At 26.1% G+C, this 27,369-nt stretch overlaps 2 protein-coding genes across 14 annotated transcripts in view; one reads left to right on the plus strand and one right to left on the minus strand.

The window, feature by feature from the left end:
• Positions 1-11,072, plus strand: part of LOC413248 — a 55,009-nt gene extending 43,937 nt beyond the window's left edge. For 2 of the 4 annotated variants that reach the window (XM_026441717.1, XM_026441718.1), the window contains exons 2-12: positions 4,231-4,779; positions 5,843-6,054; positions 6,118-6,218; positions 6,319-6,435; positions 6,522-6,672; positions 7,154-7,492; positions 7,583-7,678; positions 7,757-7,886; positions 8,011-8,165; positions 8,240-8,341; positions 8,440-11,072. In XM_026441717.1, coding sequence (XP_026297502.1) covers positions 4,231-4,779; positions 5,843-6,054; positions 6,118-6,218; positions 6,319-6,435; positions 6,522-6,672; positions 7,154-7,492; positions 7,583-7,678; positions 7,757-7,886; positions 8,011-8,165; positions 8,240-8,341; positions 8,440-10,689 — 4,202 coding nt within the window. In that variant the 3' untranslated portion in view covers positions 10,690-11,072. Of the gene's footprint in view, positions 1-1,059; positions 1,296-3,309; positions 3,667-4,230; positions 4,780-5,842; positions 6,055-6,117; positions 6,219-6,318; positions 6,436-6,521; positions 6,673-7,153; positions 7,493-7,582; positions 7,679-7,756; positions 7,887-8,010; positions 8,166-8,239; positions 8,342-8,439 lie in introns of those variants that run through there. The other 2 variants (XM_026441719.1, XM_026441720.1) reach the window with 2 other exon arrangements.
• Positions 4,362-27,369, minus strand: LOC413334 (mitogen-activated protein kinase kinase kinase kinase 5). Of its 10 annotated transcripts, none has more exons than XR_003305007.1 (22): positions 27,109-27,219; positions 26,975-27,032; positions 26,236-26,391; positions 25,851-26,083; positions 25,518-25,781; positions 25,228-25,423; positions 25,060-25,160; positions 24,918-24,985; positions 24,244-24,327; positions 23,312-23,350; positions 22,505-22,558; positions 21,684-21,751; positions 21,288-21,434; positions 20,994-21,169; positions 20,678-20,882; positions 20,406-20,589; positions 20,057-20,334; positions 19,875-19,958; positions 19,698-19,790; positions 19,486-19,612; positions 19,138-19,344; positions 4,362-4,497 (listed from the first exon to the last, which is right to left on the minus strand). XR_003305007.1 is itself a non-coding variant. In XM_006558808.3 (21 exons), exons 1-21 carry the CDS (start codon positions 27,217-27,219, stop codon positions 19,245-19,247), a joined length of 2,826 nt encoding a protein of 941 aa, XP_006558871.1. In that variant the 5' UTR covers positions 27,220-27,369; the 3' UTR covers positions 17,833-19,244. The 10 variants fall into 10 exon arrangements, 7 of the variants coding, with proteins under 7 accessions (XP_006558871.1, XP_006558874.1, XP_006558872.1 ...); XR_001703676.2 differs by lacking the exon at positions 4,362-4,497 and adding an exon at positions 12,154-13,595; XR_408075.3 differs by lacking the exon at positions 4,362-4,497 and adding an exon at positions 17,833-19,025.

The following is a 27,369-nucleotide window of genomic DNA, read 5'->3' on the forward strand; positions in this document are numbered from 1 at the left end:
GCGCGGGGCTGTTAATCGTGTATTGGATGGTTACATTCGTATACCTTGCTTCGTGGATGTAAAGTCGTTAAGGCTGGTTTTAATAGATCGGTTCGTTCGTTTTTGCGTTAATCAGTAACGACTGATGTTGTGGTCGTTAGCCGAGGATTTAAATTCGAATCGTCGAGTTAGATGATGGCATATCAGGAATATTCTTTCTTGTTTTTAGATACACAAGGTACTTAGAGATGCTTGCCACTGAGGGATGTTTAATGGAGAAATCTGATGGTTTTTTTTTCTTTCTTTTGTACGATTCGATGAAAATATTTGAGCTGAGTTAAGAAAGATTAGAGATCGTTGAAATATGATTCTGGGAAAATTGATTGAAAATTTGAATTCTAATTATTTATAACTTGTTAGGCTTGCTCTGAGGAGGAAAAGAATTATTTCTTTCTTCCCCATTAAGATATTTTTTGAGATACTATTGTAACGCTTTCGTGTTTGATGATTTTTAAATTAGAATTCATTATGGAATTGTTTTTATCGATCGAAGAAAGAAATATTTCCAAGAGAATCCTCTGTGGATCACACGGTACGTGGTATCAAGTGTCCTTAATCCTTCATCCTTCTTTAACACCCGATTCGTATTATTTTATAAAGTAAGAAAATTAATCTGAGCGCAAAGATGAGAAACAGGGTCGTTCTGGGCATATCTCGAGGTGAATAACCGAGAGGAAAGCGTCTGACTGAGTAAGATGGAGCATAAAAGTGGATCGCAGTAAATCCAAACCTTGAGAGAAGAGTATCAGAATATCATTTATAAATATGATCAAATACGAGATTGAATCGTTTCGTTTTGAACCTTCAATTTATTTTAATCCGATTATAAACTTTCGAATATAGAACCGAATCGAGAACGTTTAACGTTTCTTCTTATAAAAATAAAAATATCAACTAATATAGAATAATTCTATAAAAAATGTGAAATGAAAATTATTATTACAAAATAATAATAAAAAAAAATTATAGGTTGTTAAAAATCGTGAAGATTCTTTTTAAAGAAAGTTTTTACAATTTTAGATTTTTAGACCACCCTGTAGAATAGCCACCCGCAATACAGTGAGCCCTGTTCACGATAAAAAGTATAAATGTCAACATAGTCGTTCTTCACCGTCGTGCGTTCACGTGAAGTTCAATGTACTTGAGCTGTCTGGTGATTTCCAACTTTTCCCACGATTCCTCATTCAAATGATGATGCATAAATCCATCATCTCTTATGGATAAATCGTATGGTTAGAAGAAATGATATTCCACAAGTAAGTAATGTAATCGAGAAAGTAAAAATGTTGTAAATATTGTTAAGAATAATTTGATCATCTTCAGGTGAGGAATACAAAGACAAAAAAATATTAGAAGATATTAAACAATTTCTAAATCTTAGAAATTTTAATTTGTAACTAGACAGAAACTGTTATCGTAATTTCTTTGAATGCTCGTGTATTTTATCAAGTTTATATCACAGAGTGTTCAAGGAAAAAGATAAACTTTGATCACCGTATTCTGTTTCCCAAGGATAAAAATATATTAAAAAAGTTCGTGAAAGTTCTTTTTTAAGATATAAAGTAAAGTTTCACAGATTCTATTTTAAAGCACTCTGCTCCATCTATCAACTAATTCAAGGATTACTTCATCTCCCGCTAGATCACATAACAAGTCAGGAAACCAGGTCACAGGTTTAAATCTTAATTTCACCCTCTGCTATTTTATCTCGCACCGGAAGTCAATGATCTTAACACACTTAACATAATATATTCATCGTATGTTTTAACCCTTACGTAGTAATTAATAATTTCCAATTATTCTTAAAAAATTTTTCTTTAATTTTTATTTTACATTTTTTCTTATATATATATACATTTAATTCTCTTAATTAAATCCAATAGGAAGAAAATAATTAATTTTAATGAAATAAAATCCCACAATGCAATAGTTTGACTATATAATCGATCATCATCAATCAAATATGTCACAGTTTAGAAGTTATGTATTCAAGAAACTGCATCTTAACGGATCATTTTGTAACACTCGTAAAAATAACAAACACTCATATATAATTATGCGCCACTAACTAATTAACCGACAAATACGTTTTAATTTGCATCTAAATGTGGAATGGAGAATAAATATTGCTCGCAGGATAACTTGATATAAATCGTGCTAAAAAGCGTATGCGCGAATGTTACGGATCGTTCTTCTTACGAATATTAGTAGAAGTGTTAATTCGAATTCGAGGTGAGACAGTGAAACGTGTCATCGATCTCGAGCGTGACAAGCTGGTGCACGCAAAGTCGAGACGAAAGTTGGTCCCGTTCTATTATTAGCCGAGTTCCAGCCAAGTGCAACATCGCGATCGGGGCAGGAACGCATATGGCCAGCAACGGGCAAAGCGGGGCAGAGCGGAAAGGAGGGGGGAGCGAGGGAGATACCGCCTGATCCGACTCTCCACGTTCCTAGATTCCCCGATTTAGTTCTTTTTTCCCCTCTCTAGACCTCGATACGGGGACTGAAGATGGATGAACTGATTGTGTCAAGATTCAGATTCATCGAGAAACGTTTTCAAGATGGAATATCTAGATCATTAAAGAAAGATAAAGTGGAAAAAAGAAAAAAAGTCTTCGAAACAAAACGATATGTGAGATAGATTGTGAGGAATTTAAGGAAATAAGGATTTTGAAAAAAAAAAAATATAAATATTGGTAAAATTAATGTTTGATCGAGTATAATTGAATGGTTTGTTTGAAAGAAGGAATTTTTTTTATAGAAAAAAAAAAAAGAATAGTAGAATTAAAAAGTAAAGAAGAAAAAGTAGAGAAATTTTAGGGAAGGAAATGTTTGTGTGAGGGCGAATGTCTAATGTAAGAAAATTGGTCCACCGATAAATCCCACGATGCAAAAATACGGTTTGCTTTCTTTGCGCGTTCTTTATGAGCCGTGTTTGCATTTATGCTCGACACAGCTGCAAATCCTGAAAGAATAACTTCCTCTGCTCTGGGTCTTGAGCCGAGGGTTCAGTATATTTTACTGGGTTTCATTACCATTGAAACTTTTTCGTACATAAACGTGGAACCCCCGCCCCCTCCGTTTTATTAATTGTCTTGTGGAAAGTCAAGCTAAATTGCAATAAAAACGTTCTTAAATATTTGTATTTTGATGAAAAAAAATATCAAAAAAAAATGATCAATTACAAAATTACGAGAAAAGAAACTCACCGATCTTTATAATTATAATTATAAAAAAACTTACTGAAAATAATTTAAAAAAAAATTGAAATCCATAAATTGGTCGAAGTTGAATGATCGATGATCTGAAATCCAAATTAAAAAATCCTAGATTGTTATTTGAGAAAAGTTAAAAATCCGCCACTTTCGCCGGGGGACTTTCTCTTTGGATCACCCTATAGTGTTTCAGCGCGCGCGAAATGCAAAAACCGCGCGTGTACAAGTTCATTGGACCAGTTGATTCACGCCTGCCTCGTAGGGAATTGGAAACCATCAAGGCTGCTCGTTTGTTTATACGATATTGTTATGCTTCCCTCGAAGTAAAAGCACGGAGCTTTCTGCTTACACCAGACACACGATATTCGCAATAAACGAAATTCCCTATTACACGTGCGAAATCAGATTGTCGGTAAGTGGAGTAAAATGCGTGTAATTCCCTAGCTTTCTTTCGATTTTATCGAGTGGAAGGATAGTTAATAAAATTATTTTCCATGGATAATTAAATGGAGATATTATAACCAGATTTTGGTACTTTCCATTGTTTGAAACGGCTGCTAGATCTTTTGCAATATATATATTTTTGTTTTAACAATAAAAAATGCTAGGAATATTTTTAGGAATCTAAAATTTTAATTAAAACGAGAGTATAAATATCTTGAAACATAAGACTGTTGAATATCACCAGATTATAAAAATATTCACTAGACTATTCATTACAGCGATTCTAGGGATCACTAAACCGCTTTCTTATGAATCAATATCAAATTAACTAATAATTAAAACCGAAGAGTAATTCTGAAAAAAATTCTTTTCAATGCATTAATTCTTCATTAAATTCAATAAGAGATATAGATTTTGTTAATCAATTTATAAAATATTTAATATATTTATTTTACCGATTGTTATTCCACAAATTGTAAAATAACTTCATCCAACAATCTGTCTAATTTCTTCCGTTTACTTTATGTTTTAGGAACAACCACGGACCTGGTGCCCCAATTGTTAGGGATGTTCGACGAGTTAGCTCGTCGGGGCAATGGCTACACCGATCACGTGGTACTTCCGTCTGCCTGCAACATACCGGCGGCATTGCAGAAGCGTTTGAGTTTGGTATCTCATAGAGGCTCTATATTCGGCCAATTCCATCCTGAATTGTCCAAATCTCAATCGGATGACGCTATGGCCGAACAGCCAACTCCAGAGGACACCGTGGACATTATCGTATCCAATGATGTTACGCCTGAAAAAAAGAATGACGCGTTTCAGATATTGAAGAACAATCGGCAAGAGGATAGAAAAGAGTGTACGGAAGTCGAGGAGAAGCCTTACAGACGCGAAAGCAATAACCTGACGCCACTTAGGTATAACAGACGGTGCAGAAACTCTGGAAGACCGTTGTCTGGAAGCTCAGTTGCGTCCAGTACATCCTCCAGCGGATGCAGCAATCAGGGAAATACATGCGCTATCAATCCTTATTTGGCATCGGTTGAATCACTGGCAGACACTTGCGCCAGTTCGCAAGGTGAGAGTTCCAAGTGGTTTGATGAAGTTATTGAGAAAATTAATGATTTTGGATGAAAGTTTTGTTTGAAGAGATTCTAGGGAGCACTAAAGATTAAGATTATGCAGAGATGATTTTGGTGAGGATTTGTAATCAGCTTTGTTTGTCATCAGCTTTTAAAACAATCAATTCTAAATTGAGTATTAAGATATAATTTTTATCTTCATTGATAATATGTTGCATCATTAAAATATTTTCGAGTATTATCATAAATATACTTTTCTATTTATTCTTTATATTTTTCTTCCTAAAAAAAAAAAATATTTATATTAATTAAAAAAAATCAATAAATTAATTTTTCTTTAGAATCTCTGGATTTTTTTTGAATATAGTTTTTATCTTCTAAATCTTATTTTACTAAAATCATTTTGAAGTTTCACAATATAGGCTAGTAAATGAGTAAATATTAAGATCTAAGAAGCTAGGAAAATATCTTAGAAATCTGTTTGTATTAGTCGGAAGAGATTCGAAGGCCTTCGACTTTCTCCTTCGATTGTAGCATAATCAACGGCAATGATAGTAATAATAATAGCAGTGGCAATAAACTTCTCTGTCGGTATTTCGTAGTCATCGTTAAGGATAACCATTGTCTTGACCTGAATTGCAAATAAATGCAATAAATGTATTTGAAGAATTGAACAAATTATTTGATAGCATATTACATGGGAAAGTGATCATTTCATCAATTTTTTCACTTTCTTTTTTATTTGATATTAATTAAAATCAGCTTAAAAAGATAAGATCATATTTGTAAATTTTATTTCTGTTGTATCGAAGATAAATTCTTATTTAAATATTAATCTTGATGTGAATGAAAATAAATTAAGTAATTTCTTAATCAGTTAAATTAATTTTTAGGATATTTATTGTGCATTGTAATATTTGATTGTATACATATTTGTAATTTATACAGAATTTTTTTAAAAATTTCAACAGAAATAAATAAAAATCTATAATAAAGATAAATATATTTAAATTAATTTGTTGTAATATGATCTTAATAAATAAATGATAAAATGAACAGGTTCTGGAGATAGTGGAGTAGTGACAGTATTAGAGACAAATTGTCGAATAGGAGACGATGACAGTGATCAAAAAAGAAATAGTGCAGAGGAGGGTCCACTATCCCATAGGCCACGTTACTGCGATCCCCATAGGAATCCTATGGAAAGGGTGCTCCTTGAGATAGTCGATACTGAAGCGATATACGTGGAACACCTACGACAAGTTATCCAGGTAAATATTGCCATAAAACATAATTAATTGAAATATATTAATTTATTGATTTTATTTTATTAGGGTTACCTTATATTTTGGAGAAATGATTCGGCATCGTTTATGGATCAAACACAGCTGAATAACTTATTTAGTAATATTGAGGATATTTTTGAGTTTAACAGGTAAATTAATTAATTAAATATTATTATTAATTTTTAATCAAATATTTTAATAAATTCTAAATTTACATTATGTTACTATCTATATTTGATTTTATTTCAGAGAGTTCCTGAAAGAAATAGAGGAATGTGGTCTAGATCCAGTTAGTGTGGCTAATACATTCATAAAGCACAAATCAGGATTTAAAGTGTATACAGAGTACTGTACCAATTATCCAAGGTAAAATTTAACAATAAAATTATTGGATTGAATTTAATAAAATTTAATTCATTCTGTCCATAGCTTAATATTACAATTTATTTTAGCACAGTTTCCGTTCTGACCGATCTAATGAGTCAAGAAAAAACTGCATGCGCATTTCAAGAAAGACAAGCTGCACTAAAACATGCATTACCTCTTGGATCATTCCTTTTGACACCTGTTCAGAGGATTCTCAAGTATCACTTACTTCTGGAGGTAAATTATATCTTCAATTTTGTCTCTAGATCAAAGATTCTCAAATGACAATACAGAAATAGACAATTGAATAATATGTAAATAATTTATACAATGTATTTGATCAAAAAATTCATTTTCTTTTTTTTAATTTAGAATAACTTCAAATAATCCAAATATGTATTACATACTACTTTGGATGATTAGTAAAAGTATAAATATTCATTTTTTTCAATTGTATAATAAAATTACTTTTTTAATATATAATAATTATTTTTAACGATAACTATTAGAGAACTGTATTTTAAATATACTAAAATTAAAAAACGATATTATTATAAATAATATAATTAATAATTACAAATTATATTTCTATATTTTAATGATATAAGATAGTGGAATCGAAATTTTTGATTTTGGTGATATATATTTATAAAAAATTGAGAATCTTTAATCTGAAATGACATGAATGAATAAAAATTCAACATTTGATCATTCACAGAACTTATCAAAAGAATATGCAGCAGACTGTGAAGTAAGAGAAAATAAGACTGAAGGTAGCAAAGCGATTGAAGCGGCTTTAGCTGCCATGACTGATATTGCAAAGCATATAAACGCAATGAAACGAAGACACGAGCATGCAGTGCGTGTTCAAGAAATTCAGTCCCTTTTGTATGGCTGGCCTGGTCCAGACTTAACTACTAGTGGAGAGTTGGTAGCGGAAGGAAGATTCAGAATGCGAGGGGCAAAAGCTCCTAGACACGTTTTCTTATTTGATCGCATGCTTCTGCTCACTAAAAAGAAAGAAGATGGGCTTCTAGTCTATAAAGCTCATATTATGGTAATATTCTATTTTTTTTATATAATATATAAAATTATTTTATTAATGTTTTGTATTTTATATATATTATATTTAATTTTATATTTACAGTGTTCAAATTTAATGCTTATTGAAAGCATACCAGGCGAATCACTTAGTTTTCACGTAATTCCTTTCAATAATCCTAGATTGCAATATACTTTACAAGTAAGATAATATTTATATGATTATATGATTATAAATTATTATTTTTTCAGTTAAATATAATATATTTATTTTTATCAGGCACGAAATTTGGAACAAAAGAAAGAATGGACTTTCCAAATAAAAAGGGTGATTTTAGAAAATTATAATGCGGTTATACCTTCGCATGCGAGACAGTTGGTTTTACAGCTTGGCCAGACGCAACCAGAAGGTACGTTTACGTGTTAAATAATTCAATAATATCTTATAATCAATATTATATCTAAATAATTCAATAATATCTTATAATCAATATTATTTATAAAATGTGTAATGATAAAATTGTTATCATTTAGAAGAGGCTTTGGTAGATAGAGGATTGACGAAAAAGCAGTATTCTGCACCAGAATATTTAGAAAAACGGAAACAGGAAAAAGAGAGACGAAGATCTGAAACAGGACTGAAGCAGAAATTTAAAAAGAATGGCAGAAAATCTGAGACTACAAATGAGGTAAAAATAGTTCCAAATATTTCTTATATATTCATTTTTTTCGTTATATTTAATTTAATTCTTATTTTAAATAGGATTCTCCAGCATCGTCACGAAAAAATCAAAACGAAGATTCTAGCATCAATGATTCTAGAGAAGGATTTAAAGGTTCAGATGGACGCGGATCAAAAGTTAAGGTATTTAAATTTATAAAAACTTCAAAAAAAAGTTATTTTATTTTTCTTTATCAAATATAGAAATAATAACTAAGACAAAACACATATATTTTGTTCAGGATCGCTTTACTGGTTGGAGAAGGAAATCAGAACCAGGCTTTCAATCTTACGTATGTCTTAATCAATCTGATGAAGAACAAAAAGAGGATACAGGTGATACAGAATCAGCCACAGTTGAAACCGAGTGCGCGATTATTGAAAACGACAAGCATGCAAACTCTTTATCATCCGAAACCAAAGACAATAATGAACAACAGACTCAAACAGTTAAGGAAATAGTTGGCCATATTCTGATGCAAAATCAAGAATTTCAAAAACTTCTTGAGAAACAACGAACGAACAGTATAATTAATGTCAGACAACAGCAACGTTTTAATAAACATATTTCTGATGAATCGACTGATGCATCTACTGAAAGTGATTCAGAAAACACAAACTATATTGCACATAATTCAATTAATAATAGGATATCGCGTATTCGAACAGGCCATCGAGAACGTTTTGTTAAAACGAACAATACTTGGAACTCATTATCTTTAACTCGTGACCATCAATCTAGTCTGCAATTGCTATATGATAATCTAAATAAAACTGAAAATAATAAATCGGTGGATAGTAATTCGAAAAATAAGATCAATTTTGTACAAGAGAAGAAAGCATTGTTTGAGAAACAAAGTATTTCGAAAGCATTTAAAAAACAAAGTATTGTAACGGAAAGTAAAATTATCAAGACTGCGCTTAGAATAAGAGACAATTCAAATTCGACGAAGGAAGAAGCAATTATTCAATCATCAACAGCTCAAGTTCCGAAAGAGATTGAAGTTCAAATTGTAGAAAATGATAAAGATAAAACGGAAAATAATGAATATACAAATGAAGTTAATAAGGAACAATCTAAAGGTTTTGGAAATTATGACAATTTACAGCATGTGTGGGAAGTTCTACAAGAAGAAAAAGACTTGGATGGAAATGATAGTCCAACACGTCCAGCAGTTTGGTTAACCAAATTATGTGAAGGATTACCAGTTTCGCCTCAAAAATGCGGTTCTCTTCCACGTAGTTTCCAAATCCATCCTAATACCAATCAGAATGTAACAAAATCACGCTTTCTACAAAGGGATGGTAAACCTATGAGCGAGAGACCATTTACTATAGCTTCAGATAAACCAGCAGAAATTAATTTAGAAGATATGGAAAGATACGCTGCTACATGCCAACCAGAAGGAAGAATCGCTAAATTTCCGACTTCTGTTTCAACTTCTACATCAACCTTCTTTTGTTCTTTGGATGATACGTTAACAGACGCTTATTCGGAGATCCATATATCTTCTACAATTACAAATATACATCCTGATCACAAAATCTATAGAGCGAACAATAGTGGGAGCACTATATTTAAAAATGTCCTTTCTAAAGCTGGAAATCGTCTTCAGGGTCTAAGAAATACTATGAGTACAGAGACTTTAGAGTGTAATGAAGAATTAGAAAGGACCAAATACTTTCGTTCTTTAAGTACAGGTAAGTTAAAGAAGAAAAGCAAGATGAAGCAATCAAGAGAATCTTCTTCAGATGTAGAGGAGTTTGTGGGATGTACAGCAAAGGGAAATTCAGATTTAAGAATACCTTCATTGTATTATAAGCAAGGAAGTTCGAGTCTGGGTGCTCGAATTGCTCAGTCTGATTATGCGGATCCAGCTTTATTATTTTTCGAAAGCAAGCGTCAGTTAATGAATAGTCAATCTCAAGCTAAAGAAGAAAAAAAGGAAGATGAAGAAAGTATAGAAAATCGAGAAAGTGAAACGGATAGCTTTTATGAAAAATCATTCGAGACGATTGAGAACTATGTGGATGCAGACGTTGATGACGCGTTCCGGGATAGTGCAATATTTAGCGATATCGAAGAAGTTCTGGTGGCTAGGCCACTTTCAGGTCAACCTTTTGAGGATTGTGCGCCATTCAAGAATAAGCTGGCACCACCTGTTCCAGCGAAAAAAAGAACAGAATCGATTACAACTATAAATCCTACAGGAAACAATGTTGCATTAACAAAGTATAAACCTAATATAGCTCAAAAACCTGAATATTTGAAAGTGAAATCTGTTTTCTTGAAAGGACAGCAAGAATTGGACTGTAAAGTTTTGGAGAAGTCTTGTGTATCTGAAAATGGAATGTATTGTTCTAAAAATAGTTTACAAAATAATTGCGCACAGAACTGTGGTGAGGAGAAAGACGATGTATCGGCGGGACAAAGCCAAGCTGGCTGGGTAAAAAAAATAGTGGATCAGTTACAAGGTCACATTGAAACATAATTTAATGCCAATGAAAATGTACAAATCTTGTAACTGAAGCTTTGAACACGGGAATTTCACGTTTGTTAATGTTCTTAATCCTTTTGAAATTAATGAATCCCATTGTAGATTTTAGAACTTAATTTGCATACTTAATGAAAAAAAAATATGCGTGATAGAAAAATATGATAATTAACAATTTTTTAGAAATATATATTCGAAAGGATTAAATAGTTATTATTCAGATTAATAATATTCGTTTGCATAATCACGAACTATGAAGGTTTATTTTTGAGTGATCTGCAAAGTACAATCTTTGAGATTATATTGTATTAGTACAATAGAAGAAAAAAAAAAAAGATTGAAAATAAATAATAAAAGCAAGATATTGTATAAAGAATAACATTAATAAAAAATGTTAAATATTTCAATGGAAAAAAATATATATATAATAAATTAATTTGAGAATTTTTTTTTTAACGTTTATATTTGATCAAAATTATTATGTAATATTACATTTAAGTTCATCAAAATGTATTACTATTCGTGCCTTGAATAAATTATTTCTCGCGTAAATATGAAGTTCTAGTGTTGAAGCGCACTTGTATATCGTACAACATTGAAACAGATACTGCCGAATAATTTCTTATATTTCGTAAATTAGTGATAAAAAAATTATACAAAACATTATAACCAATTTTCAATTATCGTATGTCGTAATAATCTGTGTTATATATAAATTTCATATTAATAATACAGGATAATTGAAAAAAAAATTGTTAAAATTAAAATCTTCACGCAAGGAAAAAAGAATTAACGATCTAATAATTATTAAATATTTAAATAAAATTTATTTTTTTTTAATAAAAAAAGATGTTTACGATATGAATGATTATGATCAAGAATTAATTAAAAAATGATCGCCGCCCTGTATTGTTATAAATTTTTTCAAAAAAAAAGGAAAAAAAAAAGAAAAAAAGAAAAAAGGAAAAAAAAGAATAATAAATTTTTATATTTCAATGTCGTCAGTCAGGTTTATAAATCGATATATGTATGTACATATCGACTGAACATTTCAATCGTTAATGTACTTGCATTAACTTGTTAGGATTTCAACATTATTTTATTTTTCAATAATAATTTCGTTAAAAAAAATGTTATCTTTTATTTATTCGTAGAACCTAACAAGTTAAATATCGTTATTACATTTCTTTTTTAAAACAAAAAGGAATCTATCGTATATTTAACAAGATTAGACAATAATAAAATAATATGATATAAAATGAGTTTGTGATTTATTTGTAATTTAACACTATTTAAAAAACTAATATCTAAATAATCAATCAATTTAATTATTATCAATTTTTGTTTTCTTTTGTTATTCTTTTTCAATAGAAATATAAAAAAATTATTAAAATTAAATTTAATTCAAAAATATAAATCAAAGGTTTAGATCTTCATTGATGTAAATATAAAGGATGTAAATATTACTTCAGGTAGGTTTTATTACGAGAAATGTCTATTTACAAGATACTTCGGCTAGTCATGTTTACAAATACAAGAGTAAATTATACATTATATTCATAAATTAGTTTCTGCAATACTGCATGTATACAAAAAAGAAGAAAAGAAAAATTAAAAAATTAATTAAAAAATGAAAAATTTAATAAACTGAAAAATAAGATCGTTCATTATACACATTATATACAACTATATAATACATTAATTGATTATTATTTTCAATTAAAAATCTTTTTTTTCAAATCTCCATTAGTTCCTGCATATATAAATATAAAGAATAAATTAAGATTTATTTTGTTTACAAAGTTTCTGCGATCGATGTTGTACAGAAATATAATAATTACATTTATATAAACATATTAAGAAAAAAAAATATTTTATTATTATGATCCTTTTGACATAAAAATCATTTCTCATTGTTCATTTTTTTTTTAATTTTTAATAACAAAATCATTATATAGTAAGTACTGAAATCAATGTTATTCAAGTGCTCCATAATTTAAAAAATTTCTTCTATTTTGTTTGTTTATATTTAATATGCTATAATGCCATCTACTACGCATTTTTAAATAAAATATATAAATTTCGTTATTATTAATGACAATATAGAGAAAACAAACAAGATTACAAAACAACATTGATGTAAGTAATAGAAACTTTGTGTAACTTTCGCTTCATTAAAATATTATGCTATCAATGTTTTCCAATCAAAATTACTTTTCATAATTCAATTAAATAATATAAAAAAGGATTTAAAATATGAACATCATAGTCTTGTGCAAGTTTTCAAAAAATTTCATAAAATATTAAGATGCTAGAAAGTATTTTTTATAAGGAGTATGAAAAACATTGTTGCAAATAACAAAAACTTTAATGAGTTACTTTATTTCTTTTGTTCTATACAACATCTCATCGAGAAACTCTCTAAAACTAGAATTTATTTATATGATAATAATACATTTTTTTTTATAATTCCATTCGTAAGAATATTTTCATTGTTGTTTCTATTCATAACTAAAACTTTGGTTAATAACATATTATTGAGAGTATTGATAATTATAGTTTCCTTTTTCTTCTCTCTTATGAAATAGCACAAACTAACGAAATTTCAATATCGTTGTTTACGCTAATTCTTATATTTCTTTGAACTTATATTTTTTCTTCGAAGGACATTTTTTATTAAATATATATATATTTATATTTATATATACCTCTCTTTTTCACGCATTTCCTTTTCTTTGTCTCATTTTTTTCTAAGTCGTATCATCATTTTTACAACAAGAATTTGCCTCTTAAAATATTCCAATTTTGGTTTACATATTTACATATATTTTTTAATGAAAAACATAATACATAGCTGAACAGAAAACCGAATCAACTTTTGTAACTTGATAATAGAACAGCACCTGTGAAAATTCATAATTTATGAATCCTGAGAGTAATTCTATATTAACTATATTTTTATTAAATCAGAACTACTTAATTTTGAAAGAAATAAAATAAAAAAATAATAAAAATAATGAAAAGTTAAATTAAAATTAAAAGAATTCTTAAGATATTCTTAATTAAGGAAAAATATAATAAATAATAAATAAATACTACAATTTCATCAGTATCACTCTCGGGATATCATAATATTATTGTTATTAAAAAAAATAAGAATAAAATTATATAGAATATAAGATCTAAAAGTATTACAAAATATAAAACAAAAATATTTACTTTTTATATTTCTGTAAATATAATACTGTAATACTTTCAGATAATTTTATATTCTTTATTCATTAATAGAGGCAAAGTCATTAATCTGGTCAATATGGACAGGTACATGTTATCGTACTATTTGTCCTACTGCTATAGAATATATCTATATTATATGTGAATTAAACAAAAATATTGTTGGTTACATAAAAAATATTAATACCTATACAAAATATAAATTTTTTTTATGAAACCAACAATTTTAATTTTATATGTACATAGCATACATATACAGGAAGATTTAATAAAAATTAAATATCTTCAGCTATGCAGTACATTCAACAAAATATTCTTGAAAAATCTATTTAAAATTTTATGGTCATAAGTAGAATATGGATATGTAAAATTTGCATGTAATATACTTCTGAGTTTTTCTGTTTTTGTTTTCCTAAATTTATATTTTCTAATAGTTGGTCTGTCATTGAGTATTTATATAATTATTTTTTTTTCTCTTACTCTTTTCCATTGTTCAGAAGTTAGCATAAACATTCTTGCACTTTTCCAGTGTATGCATTTTGCACTTTTATGTCATGAATGAAATTATTGTCTTCATAATAATAGAAAAATTTGCCAGGTAACGTTGCAGTATCATTATTTACGACTTATCGAAATAAACATTCAATTTTTGTTATAAATTTTTACACTTTCGACAAAAATTATTAAAAGAACATATGTGTATAAAACATTAAAAATGTTTTCATACATAACATTCAAATATATCTATTTTGAATGCATTGAAAGCATATAGAATTTTTATCTTTCATTAGTTCTAGTAATCTATATCACACCATTGTACATTTACCCGAAACTTATTTTTAAAAAATTGGAAAATATTGATTATATGTATACAGAAAATAAAATATACTGTACAATTAAAACAATTTAAATAATTTTCTAAAATAATTTTTTACAAACAGTATTGATTTTGTAAATGCTTGTATAGTATATAAGATGTTAATATTTTTTTGTGATATTTTGAACAATTATTTTAGAGAATAATACAAATATAAAAATTAATATACAAATGTCGATTAAGCTTTTATTTATTAAATTATAAACAATTTAAGTTCGCATTAGATGAAGCGAGACGAAACTAAAAAGTATAATGAAGATGAAATGAAATAATTCACATTTCCATCTTCTTTACATAAACTTTAATTGTTTAATTTAATCAATAATTTAATCAATAAGTTTTAATTAACATTTTCGTATACCAAATTTGCATTTGTTTTAATCTCTAGAATCTATCCATTTAAGATTTTAGAAATTTTCCAAAGATATCCCATGAATACATTAACATCCTATATAATATATGTAAAAGATTTCTCTAATATTTCTATATTTATATTTTGAATAATAAAAATGAAAAGTAAATTAATAACTTGAGTAATATAATAAACAAAATTGAATATATTAAATAATTAGTAAAATTAAAATTGATAAATAATACAAAACAATTTCTTTCAAATGCCCACATTGCGAGCACTCAATATCTTCTAATGGTATATGCTTAACATAGCAATATAAGGAAGACATTGCTTTACATACCATTCCTGTACAAGAACTATCAATTCATATAAACAACATCTTATTAGACTTCTCTAATTATGTTGTTATATAATTTGATTAAACATTTCACATTTGATTGCTCAAGCACTGATTGTAATTGCATACTAAATTGCTGACAAAAACGAGTAAATATACTGATATATGGATCTGCTTAATTTTATTCCCTGAAGAAACATCTCTCTTGTCTTTAAAAAGCTATATCTGTATATATTCTTTTAAAAAACTTACTAGCATTACTTTAAGAATGCTTAAGAATGCTCTTAATGCTTTAAGAATCATTAATTCAGCAAATGTATTTAATTAATGCATTTAATAATAGGACTTAAACTAATTAATTATCACTTTGTTTGCTCACATGCACATAAGATAAGATAAACAAATAAATTCTAGTTCACTTTTTGGAATGAAACATTGAACAAATATATAGAAATTGATATCTAAAAGTAATACACAAGACAAGAGTGATATTTAAAATGATAAAGTGAACTATCTTGGACATATTGTGAACACATTATCATGTCTATTCTTTATCATTTAAAATATTCAGCATAAAATATTTTTTAGTTAAGAATAAATTTATCTTCATAATCATTAATAAATCATTAATGTTAAGTCTTTAATTTTGCTTTAACATAAGTGGTATATATTTAGTAGTAACCATATAATATTTTATTTTGTATTAAAATAAAATACTGTAATGTCTCTTTGCTTGCTAAAAAATATTTAAATTAAAAATCTGATGATTGCTAAAAAGAAGCATTTAATAAATAAAATAATTAAACTTGTAATAAAAAATTTTTCTAATAAAAAAAATAAATTGTAATAAAAGTTTAATTACACCACTTATGCTATTAGCAATAGATAAAATATTTATATAATTATTTACCACAAATAATAAGCAGTCAGATATTATTTACTATAATGTTACTATTATAGCAAATTTTTCATAGCATAATACTTTCTTTAGTAATCCTACCTATTTACACAGCAAATCTTCATATAAAATACCAAAATATTTCAACATTTCCAAGATAATTTTACTCTCTCAATCCTTCTTATTTCAATTTACATTTCATACTTGCCACTGCAAATCAATAACTTTGGTTTGCAAGCTATAGACATATCAATAATGGATGGAAAAGTGCCAGATATTTGTAAATTTACTAAATGATAATATCTAAAGCGCACTGAATTCATAGTTGAATTCAAATATTTTTAACATATTTAATTTCACTTGATATTAATAATTCAATTATTAATTGCTATAAGTTATATTTCATTATCATACTTGGCCAAATTATATTAATCAATATTTAATTAATATTACTGTGTAATAATACGAATACTATCTATTCTAATAAAATTTAAACTATGTAAAAAAGTATTTATAATTTATTTTCTTTAATACTTTAACTTTAATTAGTTAAATTTTGAATAATAATTACTAAAACTTTCATTTTGAAACATTATCCATTGTTTCTATTAATTCTCTGTAAATTTTATTAATTTTAATATTAATAACTGACCATTTTTTTTATAAATTTCATTTTAATAAGAACTACATTTTAAAATAATATTTAAAGAAATTTATTTCCTATTATTTTCAACTTGTAAATTGCAATTTTTAAATTAATTTTTTTTTATTTAGTTTAGCTTAATTTTATTCTCTTTTTTATATCTTATTAATATTTAACATGCAATATTTTAAAAGTAATTAAATTTTGAAAGGATAATATATTATTATAACGATTTAAACTAAAAATTTTTCTTTCATTTAAATTCTAATATATCTTTTATTTTATATTATTCATAGCATGCAAAGATGTAAACTTTTACATTCATAAAAGATATATTTAAATTGGTCGTTTTATTCCAAAAAAGTTTGAAATAAGTATTGTTAACATAATGTAAATAAAAGAAAAACTATAAATAAATAATAATAATAAATTTCTAAAGTTTTTAGGCACAATTGTTAATTAAAGATACGGACGTTATTCTCTGTAACGAAATTATAATAGTATATCACATAGTATCAATTGATACTAACATTAATTGTTAATTAATGATATCAATTAATTAATCATAAAATATTATATTGTTTATTTTAGATTAAATAAATCTCAAATTTTAAACGAAAATTAATTTAAAAAAGCAAAAATACTTAGCGTAATATTTGCGTTCCATAAGCTCTATTTCATCCAGCACTCTTCCTCCTGAATACAGTTCACATTAAAAAGTCTTTCACAAACGAGAAATATCACATTTCTCCCAGTCTTGATAGCCATCACACAAAATGCACTTAATATCATTATCTTGAAGAAGTAAGATGCTAGTATATTTCATTGAAATTCAAATATATACTATATATAGACATATTGTGCTCCTAAAATTTGAATTCATGTACAATATGAAGAAATTGTTTTGGATATTTATAATATATATCCATCAAAGCCACATATTTTTAAGAAAAAATTATGGAGAGGAATTTTTACCTTAATCGTTTTTTAAACTTCCAATCAATATTATCAATATTAGATTTGCTAATTAATATTATAAACATAAAGCATTCCATGGTGCATATAGTTAAAAATTTATGAATCTACTAAAAATGATTGTTTTGTATGAATTAATAGCTAAGATTTTTCATACATATTTTATAAAATAAATAATTTATGATTGCCATCATAAACTACTTTACAAATTTATACTGTGTATTTATAGTACAATCATCCAAAATTAGAGACACTGATGAACGCAATGTCTTATTAAAGTAACTTTGATGTAAGAGCCCAATGCCTACCAAAATAAAACATATACAAAAGAACAGGATATACGTTATATTGAGTATACATATTTTAATTTTACATTTCTTTTCTTTTCGTTTTTTATTCATACAAGAAAAATATATTGGGAATGCCATTTGATAGATATATTTTTGATAATTAATTTGTATTTAAATCGTTGTCTTCGTTTCAAATATATTAATCTACTTAAACTATCTTTGGCCAATATTTTCTATAACTTGTATAAAGTTTAGACAAAAAGCTTATGTTGATACAATTAATTTATTTCCCATATTGTAAAGATCTTTTATATTATCTAAAAATTATTCTAAAAATATAAGTATCCATATATCTATAAGTAAATATTGTTATATATGAATAGTTCTCTAGTTGTTTAAAACCCGTAAATGTAAAAAGTTGAATTAAAAAATGGAAAAAATTGTTAAAAATCAAATTTTAGATTTACTGATTACTAGACATTTACTATTATAAAGAATGCCGAGAAAATATTAATTTTATAACAATATAGATGTTTTTTAAGAAAATTAGTATAAGTTTTATTTTGTCAGGCATTTAGGCGAATTCACGTATTATTTTAAATATATCATGCTTCTTCTTAATCTGTTCCATCATGATCTTCATTTTCAGACTTCGAAGATCATTAATTCTATATCTTCATTAAAAAGTTTTTTCTCGGCAAATAACCAGTCTATGCAGCAATAACTATATAGAGAACAGTGACAAATGACGTATGTGTGTGTATACATATATATGTTGATATTATGTTGGTTTCATCCATATGCTCTTTAAAACAGGTTAATAGCAATTCTCTTACCAACATCGACCACTGCCTCTCAGTCATATTTTACTTTATATGCAGTCATTGGAATCACAAATCACTCGTGACACATTATGTCTGCACATTTACAGTTGGAAGATAGCTTAATAACTGGCTTCGTGTCCAGCAAGTATATATAAATCCGCGCCTTCGGATTCAGTCAGTGTACCTGATTGAACTAAATGGCTCTCCAACATCACAACTCTGTTAAAAAAAAAAAATCAAAATCTTTTTTTATTTTCAAATGTTTAATTTTTATATTTGTAAATTTGTAAATTGTAATTTATAAACATTTTATTTTTTAATATCTTAAAATTATTTAAGTACATATACAAAAATACATACTTATCTGATCCAAGTAATCTGTATGTTCTACTCGGATCACTGATTTCTTGTGTAACTTCACCGTTTTTGAAACTTCTACCTTGCATACCATGTTTATGGAATGCTAGCACACTATCTGGTAAACAAACTAAAACCAAAGAAAATGATTATAATAATATTTATTTTAATATTACAACAAAATAAACTATGTTACTTGTTTTAAATGATCTTACTAATGGATTCAATTTGAAAATTAAAATGTAATTCTGACATATGCTTTCTGCTTGATCTAGGCTTTCCTTGCAATGTTACCACTTTTACTACATCTAAAATAGAAATATAAATAGATTATAATAGATAGAAGTATAATAGATTATCAAAGAATATTATAAAGATTTTTTTATACTTACTATCATAACAGACTAATATTGCATTTTTTTCTAATTGTGTAACATTGATAACATGAAGATTTTCTCTTCTTGGTATCACAGTAGCTATAAAAATATAAATTTTTAAATTAAGAAAAAAATAATAGAAATATTTAATCAATTTATTTAATGCAAGATGAAAGTAAAATAAAAAAAAAAGATACCAGAACCATCCATATCTTCCAATTCATCACTGTGAAACCAACTTGCCCCTGAATTCATATTGATTAAATCCAACTTTAATTTATTTTGTTGATATGGTTGTTTCACAGATACACACACCATTGGATATTCCATTTCAGGTGTAATAATAATTTCAAATACATTTAGTGGTGTTGGTAATGTACAATCAAAATGCTTTAACAACATGAATTTATTAAGAGGATCATACCATTGCATTAAAAATATTCCAGTTGGCATTGCACCACATAAATATTTATATCTGCATTAAATATTGTAGTTTAAAAATTTTTATTAATAATGTACAGAAAAATATAAAACTTATTTACTTACCCATTATATGGATTTCTTCCTACACAGCATTTAGTACAACCTTTTGTGTCTGGTACTTTTGTAGTTAGGGCAAATTTTCTAGGGACTAATCTTTCAGGTATTTTATTCATGTGCAATGAAAACCTATGGGTTTGTTTGCTTTGCATTGCTAATAAATCATGTCTATATAATTGAGGAGTTTTTCCTAAAATTTAAAATTAATACTATATATATAATAATTAAGAAATATATAATATTTAAATAATAAAACAATTTAATACTTAATTTCTTACCAGATAAGGACATGAGAACATCTTTAATGACATACATCCAAATAGTTCGTCTTGGATATAATTGATCTATTGCAGTTTCATGAAGTTCATTTAAATTTAAATTATAAATTCCTTCTTCTGCTGCAATTAATAAATGCTGATCCCTTGTATCTGGATGAATCCAACTTGCAGTACAATGTATTCTTAACGGACAACCATTAAATACCTATATATAAAAATTTATTTAAAAATTTCAATTTTATTTTGACTAATATTATTAATATTAATAATTCTTCAATTAATTGAAATAAAATGAAAATACATAAATCGTACTAACTTTCGAAAAACATGCTCCCATATGAACCTTAGGTGTTGGTGGCAGTCCATTGCTGATAGGTCTAGGAGGTGTATGACGTTTTCTATCCCTTCTTCTCGGAGGAACAGGAGGAGTATCGGATAATAAATCTGGACTCATACCTTCTCGATCTCCTTCGCCTGACATCTCATTTTGACCTAGGAAAAATTTTTTATGCATTATATTATTTATTCACATTATATTAATTGTTTTTAATTAATAAAAATTAATTTTAATTTATATAATATTTTAGTTTAAAAATTGATATGGTCCTACCATTTGATTGAGGAGATTCATCTCTAGGACCACTATCCGAAAGAGATCGTTGACGTTGTCCATTTATAGCAGCCAAAGACTGAGTGCTGTTTACTAAACCATATAATTCATCTACAGAACTATGACGCCTTGGACTTGCTTGTGATCCTAATCAAATTTAATTTTTATATATTATTGTTTTAATAATTTAGAATCTTTCGGTATTTCTAAATCTGAAATGATGTCAAGCTACATTGATTTTGAATTTGTAAATTAATGCAATTATCATTTTAATTTGATTGATCTTTAATTTTTTAAATTTATAAGAAATAATTAACAAAAATAAATATAAAATCTTGTATGATATAAAGTTTAATAAAAAATTATAAAAAATAAACTATAAAAATATATATTTACCTGATATATTGTAATATGCGCCATGCACTTCACAATCATTTGATGATTCTCCAAGTGGAAGTGTAGCTCTGGAAAAAAATAAATAGACCACCAAGTGTTAAGAAATATTATATATCAGGAAAAATATATTAGAAATTTTCTTCTTTTAAAAACAAGTGCTACAGGTGTTAGTAGATTAAATAATTTTTAAATAATAATCAGAAAATAAGTTATTAATAACAATAACAATTAGTCAAGAATTAAAAAAAATATAGCATCATTTATAAAATTGACAAAATGCAAAAAAATGTTAGAAGATTAAAGAATTATAATAGATAAAATCAATATATATAAAATTTTTATATTTTATAGTTTTAAAGCATTTATTATCATATTGTTTAATATTTAAATTTTAAAGTGTTCCCTCTCTTGGAAGAGCATAAAATATTTTATAAAAGGTGGTGTTTAGAAAAAATGAAATATAGTACATAATTGTATATATATTAATCCAATATTTATTAATAAATAAATTTTAAAAAAAATTTTAAGATATTAATATTTAAAAACTAAATACTTAAACTATATGAATTTTTATATCAGAATGTCTAATTTTCCATAATTTTTTTAGCATAAATATTTATCATCTTATTTAATTATTAATAAAAAAATATATTAAAAAGAATTATTATTTGAAGTAAGATTTAAATATTTTTAAATATTTATTAAAATTATTTATTCTGAATAAAAGGCATGTGTTACTTTCAGCCAAAAGTAACAGAAATAATCATTGCATCTACAACCAAAAGATTAAACAACCTACTATTATTTTATCATTTACTTACTGCAGGGAATATAGCTGGTCGCAATGCCCACCAACCATCGACATTGCATTCCCCCTGCACATATGAAACTATAATCATATACTATAAAACACATTTTTTTGTTTTATTATTAATTTTTATTATTAATCCTGCGAAATTTTTTTGTCAATGTATTTTATAATTAATTGTTTTATATATAAAATAATTCATTCATTTTAAGGAATGTAAGGATAATTTTTTCAATCAAATAATTATTATAACATTACTTAAATATTAATTATTATATGATTTCATATAATAATATTACCATATTGATATCATTTCATCTATCACAGTTTTCTTACCATTATTAAATCACAAAAATATAATTTGAATATGTATTAAAAATTGATAATAATCTCTACAACAGATACATAAATTTCCACCACCTGGTTAACAGTTTAAAACTTGTACTACAAAAAAAAATTACATGCAATAAAAAGTACTAAAAATATTTATGACTAAAAAGTTATACTTCAAAAGTATGAACTCCAAAATTACATTATTTACATATAAATTTTGACTATTAATATTTATTAAAAATATCATAGAATATATAAATAAAAAGTAGCTAATAAAATAAATCAAAGAAAATACATAATGCAAAAGAAGCTTTAATTAATTTGAATGTTTTAAATAAAAATGCAAAAAAATATGTTAAGAATATTAGAAAATAGATTAATAAATTAGCATGAAGCTGCAGTAAAAACTAAATAATTTTAATGCAAGGCATAAGGAAATATATGTGCAAGGTGCAAGGTGCAAGGGAAAAGGGTTACCTGCCAATACCTTAGCAACAACTCCTCATCAATGTACTGCAATAGACTCCTGTTGGGAGAAATTATTAAAATTACAAACTGATCAGAGAAATTAAAGCTATGAAAATTGAAATGAGCCATGAAATTTGAATAAAAATCAGATATAAATATAAAAAGATAAAGTAATTACTATTTTGAAATATCATACTAATTAAAAAAATTACGATTTAATAATTAAATTTATTAAATTTAGATAAAATATACTGTATAATATATGTCACATCTGATACAAATTTTATTATTTCTTATTAAATCGTATTATTCTATTAAAATTAACAAATGCATAAGATACTAATGAAAAATATATACAAAATATTATGATTTTCAAAAAATATTTTAAATAAAAATATAAAAATAAATTTAACAAGGCAAAAAGATTTGCATATTAGAATAAAATACAAATGTGATAATAATACTTACGCACAATAGGATTAGTATATACATCAGGACCTTTTAACTTTCATTCTAAACATGCAGTATTTAAATTTTATATCGATTATCATGCATATTTTGTAATATATATTATTTAAAAAAATTAATTATTTATTAAAGTATAATCAAATATAAATATATATATATATGTATATATATTTAATGTTATATATATAAACTATAATAACTATAAAAAAAAAATAAAAAATATAAAGAAAAAATGTCACTAATCACTAGCTTCATGCTTTAAATTCTTAAATTTTTTCATGTTCTATATCAATTAGTAATTAAAATGACATGCATATCTATTTTAGAAAAATAAAATACATTTTTTAAATTAAATAAAAAAAATTCATTCCATTTTTTTGTACATATTTAACATATTCAATGAAAGTAATAATAATGTTAAATTTCACTGAATCTCGATTCAAAACCGCATGTGTTCACACCAAACTACCTGCATTTTATTACCTTAAACTCATATGAAATATCTCTGTGCCTGTTTTGCTTCGACGCGACTCTCTATTATCTGTTGTAACGTTCGCGCCAACAGGACTGATACAAAAATAAACTATGTCATGTCTAGGAAAACTATACAATGACATTAATGACAAAATTATTATTTAAAGCAACTAGAATTGTAATTTTTTTATAATTTTTCTTAATTTTTTATATTGCATAAAGAATGTAAATTATATAAAAAAAATTACATTATTTGTTAATTATAGCAAAAATTGCTATAATTTTCTTGAAAAAATATTTTTTAAAAATAAATCAAATTATTATAAATTGAATCTGAAGAAGCATATTTAAATTTTCAAATTCACTTTTATTTTTTGCTGTTTTCAATAATTAATGCATTATATGCAAAGCAGAAGCAGACGTGCCATATGCAGCTTGATGTTTGTTAGACCAAAATTGCTGTTTTGTTGTACATAATTCTGAAGTATATAATAAAATTAAAATTTATAGAATCTTACAGATAATAATTAATAATTAATACTTAAAAGATGAAAGAAAATTCTGAGCAAAACAGCAATTATTATATTAGCAGAAAGATCTCAAAGCATTCCCTCTCTCATTTTTCCAGAATAATATATTTCTTTACTTATATGATTAAATATATTTATTTCAAATATACTTACTTTTCTTGTACATCTTCAAATGCTGTGCCAATACCACAATCTGGATGAACATCGCAGTTATGAACTGACTGAATAATTAAATATATAATGCTATTTTAAATATTATATGTAAAAAAATATTTTCATGATAAATATAAATTACCTTGACATTATTCATAATATCCATAATATCCCATGATGGATTAGTATCTACAGATGGAGAAATCACGTCTCTTTGCAATGTTCCATCAAAATTAATTTGATCTGTAATATATATAATTTATATTTATAAGAAAAAAAATATATATATCATTGCCATCAAGCTTTTTACCATCACTATCTAATTGTGGTATAGGACTTTTTGGTCTAGGTCTTGCAGTATGACGCGATGCTATCCTCTGTGGAACATTAGGTACAGCTCCATCTTCATCTGCTTCTAATTCAGTGAACATATGACTAGGATTCGATACTTTTTGCAATAATTCTAGAGCTAAACGTTTATTCATTTCTCCTTGAAAAAATGTATGCTGAAATGAAAGTTTTTATTTAAAATATTTTCCATCTAATTTTGATTTATTTCAATATTCATACATTATCTATTGATTAAAGAAAAATAATAACCTGTAATAATTTTTCAGCAGTTGGTCTTTTTTTAGGATTTTTAGTTAAAGCAATTTTTACAAAATTATGGAATGTTGGACTCCATTTGTCGCGATCTTTTAACGTAGGTGGTTTAAATCCGGACTTGGACATAAGAAAAAGTGCTCTCATGGGATGTAAATCAAACATAGGTGGTTGCAATTCAGCTAATTCTATTGCAGTAATTCCACATGCCCAAATATCACAAAGTTGATTATAACCACCCTTTCTTTCTACAGCTGCAACCTGCAAATTTGAATTAAAATGTAAATTTCTAAAACATTTTCATAAAATTATTCAATCAAATCAGGATACCTCAGGTGCCATCCAATAAGGAGTACCAATAAAACTCTTCCTTTTATTAATAGTTGCAGTAATTTGTGCCGATACACCAAAATCAGCTAACTTGACATCACCAGCTTCAGTCAATAATATATTGGCACCTTTAATATCACGATGCATTTTTCCCATACTATGCAAATAAGCCAATCCCAAAAGTGTTTCTCGGCACATGTATGCTATTTGTATTTCTGACAAAGGTCCAGTTACTATAACATTATTAAAATATTTATTATGTTATGATATATTTTTAATATTGCAATATATCATAAGAATAAGTAATTTTTATCATAAATATCTAATTTGAATATTAATTATGTAAATTAATGCATCATAAAAAAATATTAATAAAAAAACTTACTGTGATATATATCTTGCAAAGAACCACCTCCACAATATTCCATACAAATCCATAATTTATCTCTTCTCAAATAACTTCCATAATAGGCAATAATATTAGGATGTCTGCAATCTTTCATCATTAAAATTTCTTGTTGAATTATTGCAAAATCATCTCCTAAAACATTTAAATAATGCATGATATTATATAAAAATGTATTTATATTCTATAATTTTATAACATTCATTAATAAAAATATTTATTAAATTATTTGAATATAGAATTTACATTGAATTTGCTTTAATATATTTTTAAATGATAATAAATCAAAGAAACCATGTAATGTATTTATTTTGTTTTAATTATATGCATAAATAAATAATCTTAAACAAATATAATATTTTAATAATTAATAAAAGAATATATTAATATATTTCTAACTTTTTATGATGAAACTTAAATATATAAACATGCAAATGTTTTTAAAATATATTTTAATGAAAAAAGATATAAATATGAAAGAGAAAAAGCGAAAAAACGATATAGATAATAATTATTTGCCTAATTATAATTTAATTGCAAAATGCTATATAAAAAACAATTTGAAATTTAACAATTAATTTTTCTAAATCATACAAAATAAATTAAACATATAAATTATTATTTATATTCATGTAAGTTATTATATTCTATAAAATCTTTAATGAATAAAAACTTGGAAAATTTGTAAAAAAAGGCGGAAAAACTGAGAAGAACATACCTGGTTCCAATTTGATAACCTTAATTGCAGCAAGATCATTCGTGGAAAGTCTTTTGGCCTATAAAAAAAATCGAATTGTTTGTAAATACAATGCATTTAAATATGAATATATAAAAATATACAAATCCACGAACCTTGTAAACATCTCCGTACGTTCCGCTGCCTATCCTCTGAATGAGTTCATATTCATCTTGTGGATTTCTTCGGCTTATGTCACTGGATAACGCGTTAGCGTTCAAAGCCATTCTAAAACACGGATTTCTGCTGATTTAGCAGCTAATGAGCGTAATTAATATCTACAAAAGAAGATTAATGTTAAAGTGTGAAAACACATTTGTTCGTCAGAATGTCACTTTCGTTGAAACGTCGCCATTGTTCACAACAGCTCTGAAATT

This window comes from Apis mellifera, linkage group LG7 (assembly GCF_003254395.2).
Source record: "Apis mellifera strain DH4 linkage group LG7, Amel_HAv3.1, whole genome shotgun sequence".
NCBI lineage: Eukaryota > Metazoa > Arthropoda > Insecta > Hymenoptera > Apidae > Apis > Apis mellifera.

What these genes read in the sequence shown, in the direction of transcription:
- LOC413334 (XM_006558808.3), bottom strand. Translation starts at nt 27,219, where the DNA reads ATGGCTTTGAACGCTAACGCGTTATCCAGTGACATAAGCCGAAGAAAT. An exon ending in ATATTTCATATGAGTTTAAG is followed by an intron (nt 23,351 to 24,243) that starts GTAATAAAATGC and finishes TTCTCCCAACAG; the next exon opens with GAGTCTATTGCAGTACATTG. An exon ending in GGAAGATATGGATGGTTCTG is followed by an intron (nt 19,959 to 20,056) that starts GTATCTTTTTTT and finishes ATATTTTTATAG; the next exon opens with CTACTGTGATACCAAGAAGA.